The sequence below is a fragment of the Pongo abelii genome, chromosome 3 (genome assembly GCF_028885655.2).
Source record: "Pongo abelii isolate AG06213 chromosome 3, NHGRI_mPonAbe1-v2.0_pri, whole genome shotgun sequence".
Taxonomy (NCBI): domain Eukaryota; kingdom Metazoa; phylum Chordata; class Mammalia; order Primates; family Hominidae; genus Pongo; species Pongo abelii.
In genome coordinates this window covers 175,449,240-175,464,164 of record NC_071988.2, presented here as the reverse complement: position 1 = coordinate 175,464,164, position 14,925 = coordinate 175,449,240, and the positions used below count along the sequence as shown (strand labels likewise).

The window sequence follows — 14,925 nt, the reverse complement described above, 5'->3', positions numbered from 1 at the left end:
TATTTATGCTGCCCAGAAATCACCATGATTGTGAGTCTAAATGTTAGGAGTATATGTGAAAAAACATAATGATAAAGGTTCCCTAGCTAAAGAAAAGGATCTGTTGGTTAGTGGACTTCGCATAGTAACACTGAAGATGCCACATAACACACAGAGCCAGGTAGTTCCATCAAATCACATGCACCGAGGGGCAGGATGCCCAAGGTCCATGAGCTAATAGGTTAATACTGTGTCCACATCCACACACAGGTCCTGGTTGAAAAAGTGTAGGACATTAAGTAATTCTAAGTCTTCCCAGTACTTCCCAAACTGCCTCTCAGAAAAAAAGTCTTCATACCATCGGTGGAGCAGGTGCACTAGGGCTTCGGGTTTAGGGTACAAGGAGAGAGGCAGGAGCTGCAAGGAGACCGGCCAAGAGGACGGGTTCTGCACCACAAAGTACTTGACCTAGGTGTGAGGAAAGAAAAGTTAAAACCCTGAGAGGGACACAGCATCCCTCCTGAGATATTCTGGCCAAAAAGCATAACCTAATCATGAGGAAACATCACGTAACTCCAATCAAGAAACATCATAGGAAATAAATGGCCAGCACGCTTCAAAAATATCTATGTCATAAAAGGCAAAGAACGGCTGGGGAAGATTAAAGGAGACTAAAAAGACCTGTCAATGAAATGAGAAATCCTGGACTGGATTCTGAACCAGAAAAAAAAAAATGCTGGAAAGTATGACAGTGGGATCTCTGAAAACACTTGATCTACATATACTGTATATATGTAGTATATATACATATATACTGTATATATTTACTGTAGATTAAATAATAGCATCATGATTGTTGCATTTTCTGATTTTGATCATTATACTATGGTTCAGAAAAAAGCCCTCGTTCTTAAATAATTCACACTGAAAGTTAGAGGTAAGAGGGTGTAACGTCTGACACTCAGATGGCTCACAAAGATACATGTATGCAGAAAGAGAATGTTCAAGCAAGTGTGGCAAACATTAAAAATTGATGAATCTTTGCAAAAAGATTCTTTTCTTTTTGCAAGCTCCTGATTTTCTTTTTGGGAGCTCCTGATATACTACTCTTGAAACTTTTCTCTAAGTTGAAATCATTTAAAAATAAAAAGTTAAAAAACAGCCTGAGGATGTCATCTCTAAGAAAATCTATGAGCACCTGATAAGTCATACATTATAATTCATGTCACGTGTGGTATAGAGTTCTTAGCCATGAGACTTATGAGACATAAATGGAAGTCTGCTGGAGGCACCTCCTTCCCTTTGCCCAGTCTTCCCGCCACCGGAGCTGAACGAGAGACGCACAGACAAGCACCGAAGTCAACACGCTAAGGATGGACAGTAGACAGGGAGAGGAGCCTCAGTCCCTGATGGCATCACAGAGAGCACAACCTGACTCGCTCTGGACTTCTCCCCTTTGAGCTTCTTGTTATAAAATGACTCCTAATTAAGCCAGTCAAGATTTTCTCTGCTGTTTGCAGTTGAGTACTTTCTTAACTGACATATTTATGGAGGGTACACTCAATTCAAAGTCTATTTGTTTCCTGCATTTTCAGTCTGTTTAGAGCTTTACTGCTCATCTAGTTCTTCTGACATCGCCTTAATTTTGGCTTTGAAATGGTAGCTCAAGGTGGACATAATCTGGTACTTTGAAAACCCAAGCACTAGGGAGTCACTGACAAAGAAATGAAAAGACACACTGTCCTCACCATGCTGCTCCTAAGGGCAGTTGCGCTGAAGTTTAACACGAGGCCAGGCTCTGCGATCAAACGAGGCAAAAAGAAAACAAAGGACTCTGACTCCTTGGATTTCTTCAAGTGAGCAAATCGAGTTGTTCCCAAAACATTCCTCCTGTTTAATTGATAAAGAAACTATTATGAAAAATATTTTGATATTTAAAAATTTAATATTTAATAATTTTGTTATTTAGAGAAATCACTAAATACTATTCCCACTTAAAGGAAAAGGGCTCTTGGGGAAATGGTTTATTCTAGGTCTGGGGATGGGAAAGTACAAGATCGATCCTAGAAGGCCCTGTTTTACTAGAAAGCAAGGAAGCACTCAAACAACAACAGGAACATGTCAAAGGGCCACACAAGCCAGCCGAAGGGCTCCTACCAGCCAAATTTGGAACAATTTATCACCAAAAATAATAGTGATGGTAAGAGAGTACAACACTGCAACTAAAGAATCACAGTGATGCTTTAAAGCAAGAGAAACATTCTTTTAGAAAAAAAAAAAAATCTGCCAATAAATGTAGAATGAACAAAATAATCAGAAACATCATTTTGCAGCCATTAGTCTAACAATTGATTCTGGCAAGGATTATCAATAGATACTAAAACCATGGGATAAAACATCCTTAGGGAACAGGGCATTTATACGGTAATTTATCAAATTATCACAGCACAGATTTATTAATTACACAAGGAAAAAGGTATGTACAATGGAGAGTTCTGTCACTCATCACCTAAACCAAGCGACTCAACTCAGCAATGCCAATAATGGAACAAACTGACATTTACGTACTTCCTGATAAGATGAAATAATACAGACACAAGTTCAACCAGATAACTCATATTCTTGCCAAAAACATTTAACCAGAACATGAACTTGAGGAAACAATCAGAAAAATCCAGAGTGTGGAATGTTTTACAAAACAACTGGCCTGAACTTTTAAAAAGTATCAACATGACGAAAGATGATGAAAGGTAGGAACACTAGTCTAAAGAAAACTAAGAAAACAAGACAACCAAATGCAATGCATGGCCTTTCAATAGATTCTGGGTTAAAAGAAAAGATAAAGAAAAAAGCAGCTATAATGAACACTACTAGATCAACTAGGGAAAATTTTAACACAGACTGTATATTCAACAATATAATTACATGAATGTCAAGTTTGTTGGGTACACAATGGTAGTATAGTTATATATAAGAAAATATTCTCTTTAGGAAATAAAGAATTGCCTAATAAAGTATTGAGAGTTGAAGTATGACATCTACAGCTCACTTTTGATGACTCGGCCAAAAGTCTGTGCGTGTATGTGTTTCTATGTGTGTGTGTGTACACATATAGAGAGAGATAAAGCAAAAGTGATAAAATGTGAACACCTGGTGAACAAAATCTAGATGAGGAATATTTGAGAATTCACTGCACTACCCTCAACTTCTGAGGTTTGAAATTTGTCAAAATTAAAAGCTGGAGAGAAGTATCAATCCCTAGAAACTAAGGACTGTAATGTCAATAAAATACTGTGTACAGTCCTTAGCCCTTATGCACAGTTTTGCTTTCCAAAGTTTCAGTTACCTGTGGTCAACTGGGGTCTGAAAATATTAAGTGAAAAATTCCAGAAGTAATTCATAACTTTTATATTACACACAGTACTGAGTAGCATGATGAAAGTTCAAGCCGCCCCACTCCATCTTGTCTGGGACATGCAAATCATCCCACTGCCCAGCATATCCACACTGGATCCCCTACCTGCCTGCTAGTCACTTAGTAGCCATCTCAGTCATCAGGTTGACTGTCCTGGCGTCACAGTGCTTTTGTTCAAGTAGCCCTTATTTGACTTAATAATGGCTTTAAAGTGCAAGAAGAGTGATGCTGACAATTCAGATATGCCAAAGAGAAGCCATAAAGTGCTTCCTTTTACCCAAAAAGGTGAAAGTTGTCGACTTAATAGAAAAAAATTGTATGCTGAGACTGCTAAGATTTACAGTTAAGAATGAATCTTCTATTTGTGAAATTATGATGAAGGAAAAATAAATTCATGCATAGTGTATAGGGTTTGTTACAGTTTCAGGCATCCACGGTGGGGTGAGGGGGGGTCTTAGTATGTGTCCCCCACAGGTAAGGAGGGACTACTGTTAACAGTGTCTCCCCACCACCGAACAAAAAAGAAGACAGTGAAGACGTACTTGCAGACGTCACCATTTTTATATTTCTTCCATCTTTCATACAATTTATTTGCAAGTTCAGAATCCACATTCCAGGTAGACTGATCCAGAGAAAGGCTCCCATTCCAATTAGGATTTCCTAAAAGTTAGATCAGATTCCATATTTAGATTTACAGAAAACATAATTCAATTAGTTAATAATGCCAAAGGCTTAATATTAAACTTCTTAAACTGACAGGACTGTAGAGTTAATAAATGCCACCTGTCTCTGCTGCTTATTTATTAAAAGTCCCTCTAACTCAATGGCAAATGATATCAAATTAAACAAACATGTCATAAAACAAAACTAAATCGAATTATGTAAAGGTAATAACGTAAAAGACACATGGCTCATGAATACAGCCTGAAACAAAATTATACTTGGAACATTTTTAACAGCTTTAAATCTAAAATGCGAAACTCCTTCCACACACATGCTAATCATCAACGCGTCTTACAGGTCACTATCTAGAGTACTGAGGGAAAATAGTAGTTCTCGAAAGGGGGCACAGACCAGGGGCCGATCCTAGAGAAGATGTATGTTTATAACTGGTCTATTGTTCACCTCATTCTACCAATAGATTTGTTCTGTCTTGCTAGGGAGGGTATCAGGAAGGAGAGGTGGGAATCTTTAAAAAAAAAAAAAAAAAAAAAAAAAAAAACACTATACTTTAAAACTCTCCCTAAATATCTCTATAAATCAAAACACACAAAAAAAACAAAAACAAAAAACTCAAAACAAGAAACAGCTTGTACATCAACACTAAGGCCCTTCAGTCTCAAATCACAACTAGCACCCTTTGCAAGATGTTCACACTCCTATAACTTAAGTCCTCAAATACAATTCCAAGTTATTTTTACTAACTTCTAGTCAGTTCTTTTATAAGAGAATCAGAATCTTCCAATTTTTCCTATGGGTGCTATGATGATCAAACAATGTTATTTGAAAAACAAAAATCCCTTGCAGAAGTACAAGCCACTAGATAATAAAGGGGCATTATTTACAGTACCCCAGGTGTTTCTGGAGGGTTCTTAACAATTTTAAGTCATTCTGTTAATGATCATCCTCTCTAGAGAATATGATGCCTTTATAAAACTAATTATTCCATTGACAAATGCTAATTTTCCTCACTACTTCCCATCCCCCAAACTAGAGTTCTACAGAAAGCCTAAGGGCAAAATACTTACCTGCTTTTGATTTTCCCATGAAATAATGCATGCCACAATGTGCTATCACTTCAAAACCCAGACTCCCTTCCTAGATTGAAAAGTAATATATGAATAACTTAAAACACAGCACTAAACATAAAAATCCTAATGCACTAAAATTCAAAGCAGACATTGGCCTGCACCTCAGTGAACTTCCCTTTAACCACGAGCCAAAAAATTACCTTCTAATTGTTAAGGAATTTTCAGAGAAATCTGAACTGTCTCTCCCTGGGAGGGTCACTGAGTGGATTTTGCAGGCACAATAATCAATGACAATAATGACCCTTGAGCCCACAAGACACCAAACTGCCATCTGAATTAAAGATTATGATCACATGGCTGCACTGAAGCCTGGGCAACAGAGTGAGACCCTAACTGGAAAAAAAAATTAAAAATTAACAAAAAAAAGATTAAATTAGTCTCAGGACATTCTCAGTGGTCAGAAGTTTTGTTTTTTTTAACTGAACTCTAATCCTCTGGGAAACAGTATGCCAATCTATAACAACTCCTAGCTATTCAGGACATTTAATTTCCCATTTCCTACAGGTATACCTGAAACCTGCCTGCTCCTCCCACACTCTGCTGATATGCATCTCTTGAATAGAAAAAAAATTTCTAAGAAACCACCTCTGCTCAAAATATGGATACATGGAATTAACCTTACATTGTTTAATTTTAGAATTCCTATCTGCACGCTTACAGCTAGTTAAGCATGAGGCATTTCTAACTACGAAAGATCCACACTATAAGTGAGAAAAAAAATAAAGATGGTTGCATGAATGTTGCATAGAAAAACCAGAACCCAGAGTTATACAAAATAGCTTGGAGCAAAAAGAAGCAAAAATAATAACCAAATGAAAAGAAATAAATATTAAAGAAAAAAAGAGACATATTTAAGACGGTCTAAATTAAATATAATTTACCCAGATTTTAGAAAGCATTTTCTTAATTGTGAATCTTTTCAGGCTTTATACTTGGCCCACTAAGGAAATTCAAGACTTACGAGCAACTAATAGTCACTTAGAAGAGATCCAAATAAAGCATTTAACAATTTAATTTATTAAGTCATTGCAAGTATGTACTAAAAGCCAACCTGTGTTTTCTATAGCAAACACATATTCGTTGCTCTACAAATTTTGGAAATTAATGAAAATGACATCTGTTAACCTATTGGTCATGCCTTATTTCATTCAAGAACTTCAAATTACTTTATAAAAAAAGAAAACTCTTTCCAAATAAAGATTTTTATGTCTGAACAATTTATCATCCAAGATTGGCCTGGGAATATCCTTCAGTTTCTTAGCCTTAAAGAACATGAGCTTAACCCAGTTAATAAAACTCAAGCAGTAAAGGTTAATAAAAAGCAACAGTAATTAAGAAAACTGTAACACACATATAGTATTGTAGAAAATACCTTGGTTGGTGCTGAATAAATCTGTAGAGGTATTGCAAAAGTGGCACCTATGTTTGTAGTCAAAAATACATTGGTGAATAGATTTATGGCAATGTCTTTAACAGCAAGTTTCAAAGAAAATATATTCCAACAGCCTGGAGGTAGAAATAAAGGGCCAGTGAAATTCAGAATCTAAAAAGAAAAGAAGCAAGAGAAATTACTTTTCCTAACACTAATTATGATTAAGATCATTATAAAGTATGATGCTAACATTCTTCTATACTTCAGAAAGTATGATTTTACTCAGTTATTTCCAGATCAAAAGTTGCAATATTTTTATAGAAATGATAAGTTACAAATAATGCTTAAGACGACACTGCTTTAAATTTCACAAAAGTAATCTTGAAATTTCAGTAAGTGATATTTTGCAAAAAACCTACTATTTTATTATGAACCAGGCTCATTTTTACTAATCTTTTTAGAACAATACATATACATAATATTTTTGAATAATGGTAAGAGCAAATAATTTTGAAAGGCTATATCCTGGTCCCTTTGAGCTCTTTTAAAAACAGTTTTTTAAAAAGAGAGAAAGAGAAGTCTCCTAAAAGTAATTCTGAAAATGTTAAAAGAAAAACACGTTTTAAAAATCATAAAATTTTATATAAATAATAATTTCATAGCATTTGGAATATTTTTTATTATTTTATAGAAATAATTTCACAGCATCTGACCTTAAACAAAGCTTAAAATAAGCTAAAACTTGGGGAAAAATACTATATGTACCTTTAACATGTGCTTGGTCTCCTTGGAAAGAAACACATCATTTAATACAACACTACGGTCAAAATGGTTGCGGTACCATATTGACCAAAGTCCTGATGTGTTCTCATGAGTCTCTATGTGAAACTGGGTTGCAGAAGAGTCCATTCTAAAATACCTGTGAACAGACGACATGCATGCTATCAGGCCTGAGTGTGGGACAACAGTCAGCTCTCTTATGAGCCTCTAATTGCAAAAACTGGAGCATCATAAAACGTTACTAAATGAAAGCTAGCACCAGAAACAACCTCGGCAATCGCCTCCTTCAACCTTCTGGCTCACATAGGGAGCAACTGGAAGCCAGAGGGGAAGCAACCAGGCTGCGGCCAGCAAAGCTCACAGAGGCCGCCAGGACCAAACCAGAACCTGAAGTCAACTCAGAAACACCATGTGAATATGTACTCTTTTCACACATCTGGATGCCTGACGCTGAACCTATTTCATAACTGAATTATTTAACTTCCTTTTCCCCATTCAGCTAATATCCCTTTCACTGCCTGTTAGCAATGCTAAGGCAAGGGGAGGCAAGGCCAGAGAGAGAGAGAATCATACAAGTCATATCACTATATTTTTAAAGCATTTCTAGAGGGGAAAACAACAACAACAATAATGTAAGATTTCAAGGAAAGTGGAAGTAACCTACCCCTGCGCCACCGAAGAGAAGAGGCATGCTTTTAGTGTTGGAGTGTGTGTTTTCTTCACATCTTCTATAATTCCACCGTCACATGATGTAGCTGCTTTGTGGTATAAAGAAATAAATGTGAAGCTTAAGTACCTTTTCTTTCATTAAGCCTGAACAAAAGATATATGTCTTATTTATAAATTTTTATTCACTTTTCTGTCTCCGTTAAAATAGTGAATCAGACATAAAAGGTAACTACTTTCTCAAATGTTCCTGCCATCTTCTTTGTTGCCAATTATCCAGAAGTCCATACTTTTAAAAACCAACTTCTCTACCAGAAATGACAAAAGTGAAACAAGAAGCTCACTTGGCAGAGTAAGGGGGAATGTGTGGAGGCACGAGCAAGAAAGGAATAAAACCTAAAGAGCAAAAGGGAGCTGACCAGCAGAAAGTGGGCTGCATTTGAAAGCACTGCTGATTGATCAAAATAATACTTTAAAGCTCTCCTTGATTTAGGTTATAATATTGAGTCACTTGTGTTCAATTCTTAACTCTCTGATGCTAATAACCAACTTTTTTTAAGTTATACATATGGTTTTTAAAAATTCAAACCCTAACAAAAAAATGTGAAAATAAAATCTACCTTTCTTCACCCTGACTCCCAATTATCTTAGAGGAGGCAGCTGTTAGCAGTTTCTCCAACATCCTTCCAGGTGTTCTGTGCATGTATAAGTACACAGATATCCTCTAAAAAAATTAAACGTACACACACTGCTCGCATCGCTGTCCATGCATGTTTCTGAACACTCGCTCACATCTGAACACAGATGATCAGCTGTTCCTGTCCTAACAAACACACATTTCTATAGGTACAGTTTTGAATACATACATATCTGGAGGATAAACTCTTAAAACTAGAATTAAGGATCAAAGAGTATATATGTGCATTTTAAATTTTCATAGAGATTTGCCAATTTTCCCTCAGAAACAGCCTGCATAGACTCCTGTCAAAAACCTAACAGTGCTTTCCTTCCTAATCGTTATCAACACAGAATATTAAGCTTTAAACTCAAAATCCTACATATGTGGCAGAATAAAAGTGGCATCAACAATAGTTTCTACATCATACTATCTTAGAACTATTAAGGCTGGGACTTCTTGAAATCAAACGCATTGCCTTCACTTTTTTGAAACCATGCCTAATCTGTAGTTGTAGAAAGAGTTCCCATCATGACAACCAGATAACAAAAGTCAAATGACAATCTGTTTAAAAATCTGTACCTCTGCAGGTAAAAGAAGCAATTTTTGTAAAGTTTGTTGTAGAAGTAGGTAGTAGTACTGGTTCAAACTGCGGAGACAGAGCATCTCTCTGTGAGAAATGGTGTATATCCTGAAATAAAAGAAAAGTCCCATGTGACTACTCTAAGCTGGGAGAGTATTTATCCAGTTTGAATCAACTGTTAGAATAAATAGCACAGACCAGCCATACACAGCAACTGCTCAACATCTGTGCCATAACCATATGGAGGGGATGCTGACAATCTTCATACAAACAGAGGTTCAAGCAAGGGCAAATGGGCTTAAATTAAAGCAAAAGAGAATAGAGATAGTGCTTCTGTCTCTGTTCCTGAAAAACCCTCATATTCTACAATTAAATGCACACTTGCAATTTTAAAATTTACTTTAGGTAAGCATTTACAATTACCTGTATCCATATAAGGCTGTTTCCTGAATGTAATATATACATATCTACTGCTGAGTCATCTGTCCAAAAGAATCAGAGTATTAAAGCAGAGTATTTAATGAAAGATTAAAACAGAGCCATCTCATTCTCACACCTTCATACAGTCATTAAAATACCACATTACACATTTCTATAAAAAATGTTAACTTGTTTTCTCAAAACTGAAATCAAAACTAGGAGGTGTTTTGTTTTGTTTTTTTCTTTTTTAATCACAAGAAAAAAGATCCTTATAAAAATGCCTACCAACCTAAACCCTCTAAATGATGAGGAACTACCAGGAGCAAAATTCTGAGTTTAGGGTCATACAATGCTCTTCTGAATGAAATTAACCAACTGGATGACTTCAAATACAGCTATGTTCTCCTGTTGATTAGAAAGCTCCTCATTTCCTCATTTGGATAACCACATTTGGAAAGAAGAAAATCCTAAGATCTCAGGTTTCAGGCTTCCTTTTAGCCCTCACCAACAGAAATGGTCCCCATGTGTCAGGGATCTGCCCCTCATAGATGTTCACTCGGCCACTATGAGAATCACCAAGCACTGAGGACAGGAGAGCTCTCGTGCTGATCCAGCACTACCACAGCCAGCTCTGAAGACTGAAAGGTAAAGGCTGTTTAACCAATTAAGACTGCCAAGGCAGGGCACGGTGGCTCATGCTTGCAATCCCAGCACTTTGGGAGGCCAAGCGGGGAGGAATGCTTGAGCCCAGGAGTTCAAGACCATCCTGAGCAACACAGGGAGACCCTGTCTCTACAAAAAAAAAAAAAAAAAAAAGTTTACATTAGCCAGGCATAGTGGTGTGCGCCTGTGGTCCCAGCTACTTGGGAGGCAGGATCGCTTGAGCCCAGGAGGCTGAGGTTGCAGTGAGCCGAGATCACATTTCTGTGCTCCCACCTGGGCTACAGAGCAAAATCCTGTCTAAAAAAAACAAAAACAGAAACAAAACCAAAAAAAAAAAAAACAAAGAATAAAAACCATACTTTCTTTGAATACGAATACATATATACAGTCACATTCAGAAGAGTCTTGATAACCAAAAGATACTAGTATACTCTATGTTAGGAATTTCATGGATCACAGAATGTGTCTCTGAAAAAAGTTCTTAGGAAGTTAAACAGATGAACGCATTTATTTCTGATAAATAGGACACACATTTCCAAAGATAAAATTCATAAAACTGAACACTAAAATTCTACCTAACTTGTCAAGCATCCAGGAACAACGGCAACCTATTAGCTACTTAAAATACAAAACAGCATGATGTGGTTAAATGAGCTTAGGCAAATCATGAAAAGTGGAACAAGAAACCCAAGACTTCAAATACTTTGCAAATATTTATATTAAACTGTCCTGCCCATTTAATTTGCTTACTGTCTCCAAACATCAAGAAAAATTATTCCTAAGGAAACTCAGAATAGTTTGCAGTTGTCACTTCTCCCCAAAATAATACAGCCTTCTTAGCAGTTGTAGGTTGAGAACCAGTTACTACTACAATCGCTTAATAATTAAAGCAAAGCCTATTTGTCTTGGTTTGCTATGATACAATCTATTCATAAATGCTATAGAATGATGATGCACACTGATGAAAATACAATGAAAATTTTTAAACATTCCACCTTACCTGAGGTCTCAGATTCATCTGTAGCTACGTAAACAATAGAGAGATGATCTAACAAATCTTGTGTGTTTTCTTCAAATTCTTTCGAAAAGTTTTCCATTGTTACCATTATGCTCATTTGTAGACGCAAAACATCATCAGATTCCAGATAACAACCCTACGATTGGAAGAAGGAGGAAAAAAGGAAAAAAAAAAATCATCTCAACTTTGCGGTTTCGAACTATGGAGAAAAGGAAAAGCATTTAACATAATGGCACGTGTGTGAGAACAGAATATGATTTTTATTTTATTTATTTTATTATTTTATTTTATTTTATTTTATTTTATTTTGAGACAGAGTCTCACTCTGTCACCCAGGCTGGAGGGCGATGGCGCCATCTCGGCTCACTGCAAGCTCCGCCTCCCAGGTTCACGCCATTCTCCTGCCTCAGCCTCCCAAGTAGCTGGGACTACAGGCACCCGCCAGCTCGCTCGGATAATTTTTTTGTATTTTTAGTAGAGACAGGGTTTCACCGTGTTAGCCAGGATGGTCTCAATCTCCTGACCTCGTGATCCACTCGCCTCGGCCTCCCAAAGTGCTGGGATTACAGGCATGAGCCACAGCGCCCGGCCTTGTGTTTTATTTTTAAGCAAGGAGGCAGGAAGGAAAGCAGAGAGAAAACACTACATATTTTATTTTACCTTTAATTGCTGACACACTTTATTATGTAAACTGCATTCCAGTTGCACCTGCAAGAGGCTAGTATTAGTGGTTTCTGCCTAAAAGAAGAAAAAAGGAGGAAAAGAACTTTAAGTAAAAGGCTCAATCTCACACTAATAATAAACAATCTATCACGCATTCAGAAACTACACTTTTTCATTTATTCAATAAATATTTGAGTATCTGCTAAATGCTGGGCATTATTCTTTTTAGTGGATATACAACAGTAAGCTAAACAGAGAAATCTGTTCTCAAGACTGTCACTGAGCTTACATTCTAATGAAAATCATAAGTTCTCCCTTGGGCAACATGAAAATTCCTTATTACACCTATAAGCAGGTGAATATGTTCTAAATATACACAGGAACACTGGAGTTTGGTGTTTCTAATGTTTGTTGAAAATGTTATTTTAACACAGGAGTCTATTGTTATTTTAAAGTAGGTTTACAAAGTAACAAAATTCTAAGTGTGCCTTCCATCAGTACAATGACCTAGAAACCATGACCCTCAAGTTAGACAAAAAAAAAAAAAAGACAGATGTCCAAAATTCAATTGACTATCATTTTTAACAGGGAAGAGCTATGGATGAAAGAGACAAAAGTATATAAAAAGAATGCAAGACTCTGTCAAATTTAAAGATCTTAACAGCCCCTGGGATGATGTCAACACATATTTAAGAAAAGGAAAATGAAAAATCCAATCAAGGGATACAACCTTGGGTAGGAGGGTGGGGGCTACAGGCATGTGAATACACCAAAAAGTTACTTAGTGCAGTATGTGAATCTAAAAGACATGGGCTATGAGACTTCCTCTTTCATTAAGTTTAATGTCTCTGGCATAGTGATTCCAAAAAGGTACTCCACCCGGGAGCCACAGTCCTAACATCAAATCTTGGCAAGGTAAGAGGGCATTCTCCAAAGCCTAGGCTGGCTTAATAGTGAGTACCTATTAAAAAACCCAGGAAAGATGCATTACTAAGAAGAATCACTACAATTATGTTTGTTAGATTTATAAAACTCACCCAAGTACATTATATAAGAATACATTTTAAACTACTTCAATTGTCATTCAGGCAATTAAAATACAGAAAAAAAGAATAGGTCAGGCACAGTAGTGGTTCACGTCTGTAATCCCAGCACTTTGGGAGGCCAAGGCAGTGGATCACTGGAGCCCAGGAGTTGGAGACCAGCTAGGCGACATGGCAAAACCCCGTCTCTACTAGAAAAAATACCAAAATTAGCCAGGCGTGATGATGTGCGCTTGTAGTCCCAGCTACTAGGAAGGCTGAGGTGGGAGGACTGATTGAGCCCAGGAGGTCAAGGCTGTAGTGAGCCGTGACTCTTTTAATCTTTTTTTAAGAAAAAGAATAAAATATATTTTTAATTCAGTAAAAATATTCAAGGAGTTTAATTAAGTTTGTAAATGGGACCAAACATTAAACACTCTTTTAAAGAAATCATTGTTCATATCTGCTAGTATTCTTAAATAGAATAATATGACTTGTAAAATGAATCTAAAATCTTAAACTAGATTTTTTTGTTTTGTTTTTTGAGACAGGGTCTCACTCTGTTGCCCAGGCTGGAGTCGGGTAGTGCAGTCTCAGCTCATGCAACCTCCACCTCCCAGGCTCAAGCCAACTTCCCACCTCAGCCTCCCAAGTAGCTGGGACTATAGGCGCACACCACCACACATGGCTAATTTGTGTATTTTTTATAGAGACGGAGCTTCACCATATTGCCCAGGCTGGTTTTGAACTCCTGGGCTCAAGCAATCCATCCACCTCAGCCTCCCAAAGTGCTAGGATTACAGGTGTGCACCAATACACCAGCCTGAAGAACTAGATTTTTAAATTTGTCTATGAACAAATCCCAACATCAAACAGAAAAAGCCCACTTTCTGAAACTGATTTTTAATTTTTAAAATTTATTTTTAAAATTAAAAGAGACTTGTTAGGCTGGGCACAGTGGCTCATGCCTGTAATCCCAGCACTTTGGGAGGCCGAGGTGGGTGGATCATCTGAGGTCAGCAGTTCGAGACTAGCCTGGCCAAAATGGTGAAACCCCGTCTCTACGAAAAATACAAAAAAAAAATGGCCAGGCGTTGTGGCTCACGCCTGTAATCCCAGCACTTTGGGAGGCCGAGGCAGATGGATCACAGGGTCAGGAGATCAAGACCATCCTGGATAACATGGTGAAACCCCGTCTCTACTAAAAATACAAAAAATTAGCCGGGCATGGAAGCGGGCACCTGTAGTCTCAGCTACTCGAGAGGCTGAGGCAGGAGAATGGTGCGAACCTGAGAGGCAGAGCTTGCAGTGAGCTGAGATCGCACCACTGCACTCCAGCCTGGGCAACAGAGCGAGACTCCGTCAAAAAAAAATAAAATAAAAACTAGCTGGGCATAGTGATGCACACCTGTAGTCCCAGCTACATGGGAGGCTAAGGCAGGAGAATCACTTGAACCCAGGAGGTGGAGGTTTCAGTGAGCTGAGATCATGCCATTGCACTCCAGCCTGGGTGACAAGAGTGAAACTCCGTCTCAAAAAAAAAATAAAATACTTGTTATACTGCCCAGGCTGAAGCACAGTGGCAATTCACAGGCACAATCATAGTGCAATGCAGCCTCAAACTCCTGGCCTCAAGCGATCCTCCCACCTCAGCCTCCTGAGTAGCTGGGACTACAAGCGTGCACTACCATGCCCAGCTCTGAAACTGCTTTAACCAAGGTTACAAATGATCTTCACGTGGCCAAATCCAACAGAAACTTCTCCTTTTGTTCACCACTCTCCCTGCTGCCACCAGCCCCCTGTCCTGTTACAGCCTGAACCACTTGTCCCTCTCGGTTTTTCTCTCTGGTTCCTCTG

The 14,925-nt window shown here is 37.7% G+C and overlaps 1 protein-coding gene across 3 annotated transcripts in view; it reads right to left on the bottom strand.

Moving 5' to 3' along the window:
* Positions 1–14,925, bottom strand: part of TMEM131L (transmembrane 131 like) — a 169,552-nt gene that overhangs the window by 43,775 nt on the left and 110,852 nt on the right. For 2 of the 3 annotated variants that reach the window (XM_009240384.4, XM_054554579.2), the window contains 11 exons: positions 12,044–12,121; positions 11,366–11,519; positions 9,706–9,764; positions 9,282–9,390; positions 8,022–8,115; positions 7,343–7,496; positions 6,578–6,748; positions 5,143–5,212; positions 3,937–4,054; positions 1,728–1,869; positions 338–447 (listed from right to left, as the gene is read on the bottom strand). In XM_009240384.4, the coding sequence (XP_009238659.3) occupies positions 338–447; positions 1,728–1,869; positions 3,937–4,054; positions 5,143–5,212; positions 6,578–6,748; positions 7,343–7,496; positions 8,022–8,115; positions 9,282–9,390; positions 9,706–9,764; positions 11,366–11,519; positions 12,044–12,121 (1,259 nt within the window). The remainder of the gene's footprint in view (positions 1–337; positions 448–1,727; positions 1,870–3,936; positions 4,055–5,142; positions 5,213–6,577; positions 6,749–7,342; positions 7,497–8,021; positions 8,116–9,281; positions 9,391–9,705; positions 9,765–11,365; positions 11,520–12,043; positions 12,122–14,925) is intronic. The other variant, XM_002815223.5, reaches the window with a different exon arrangement.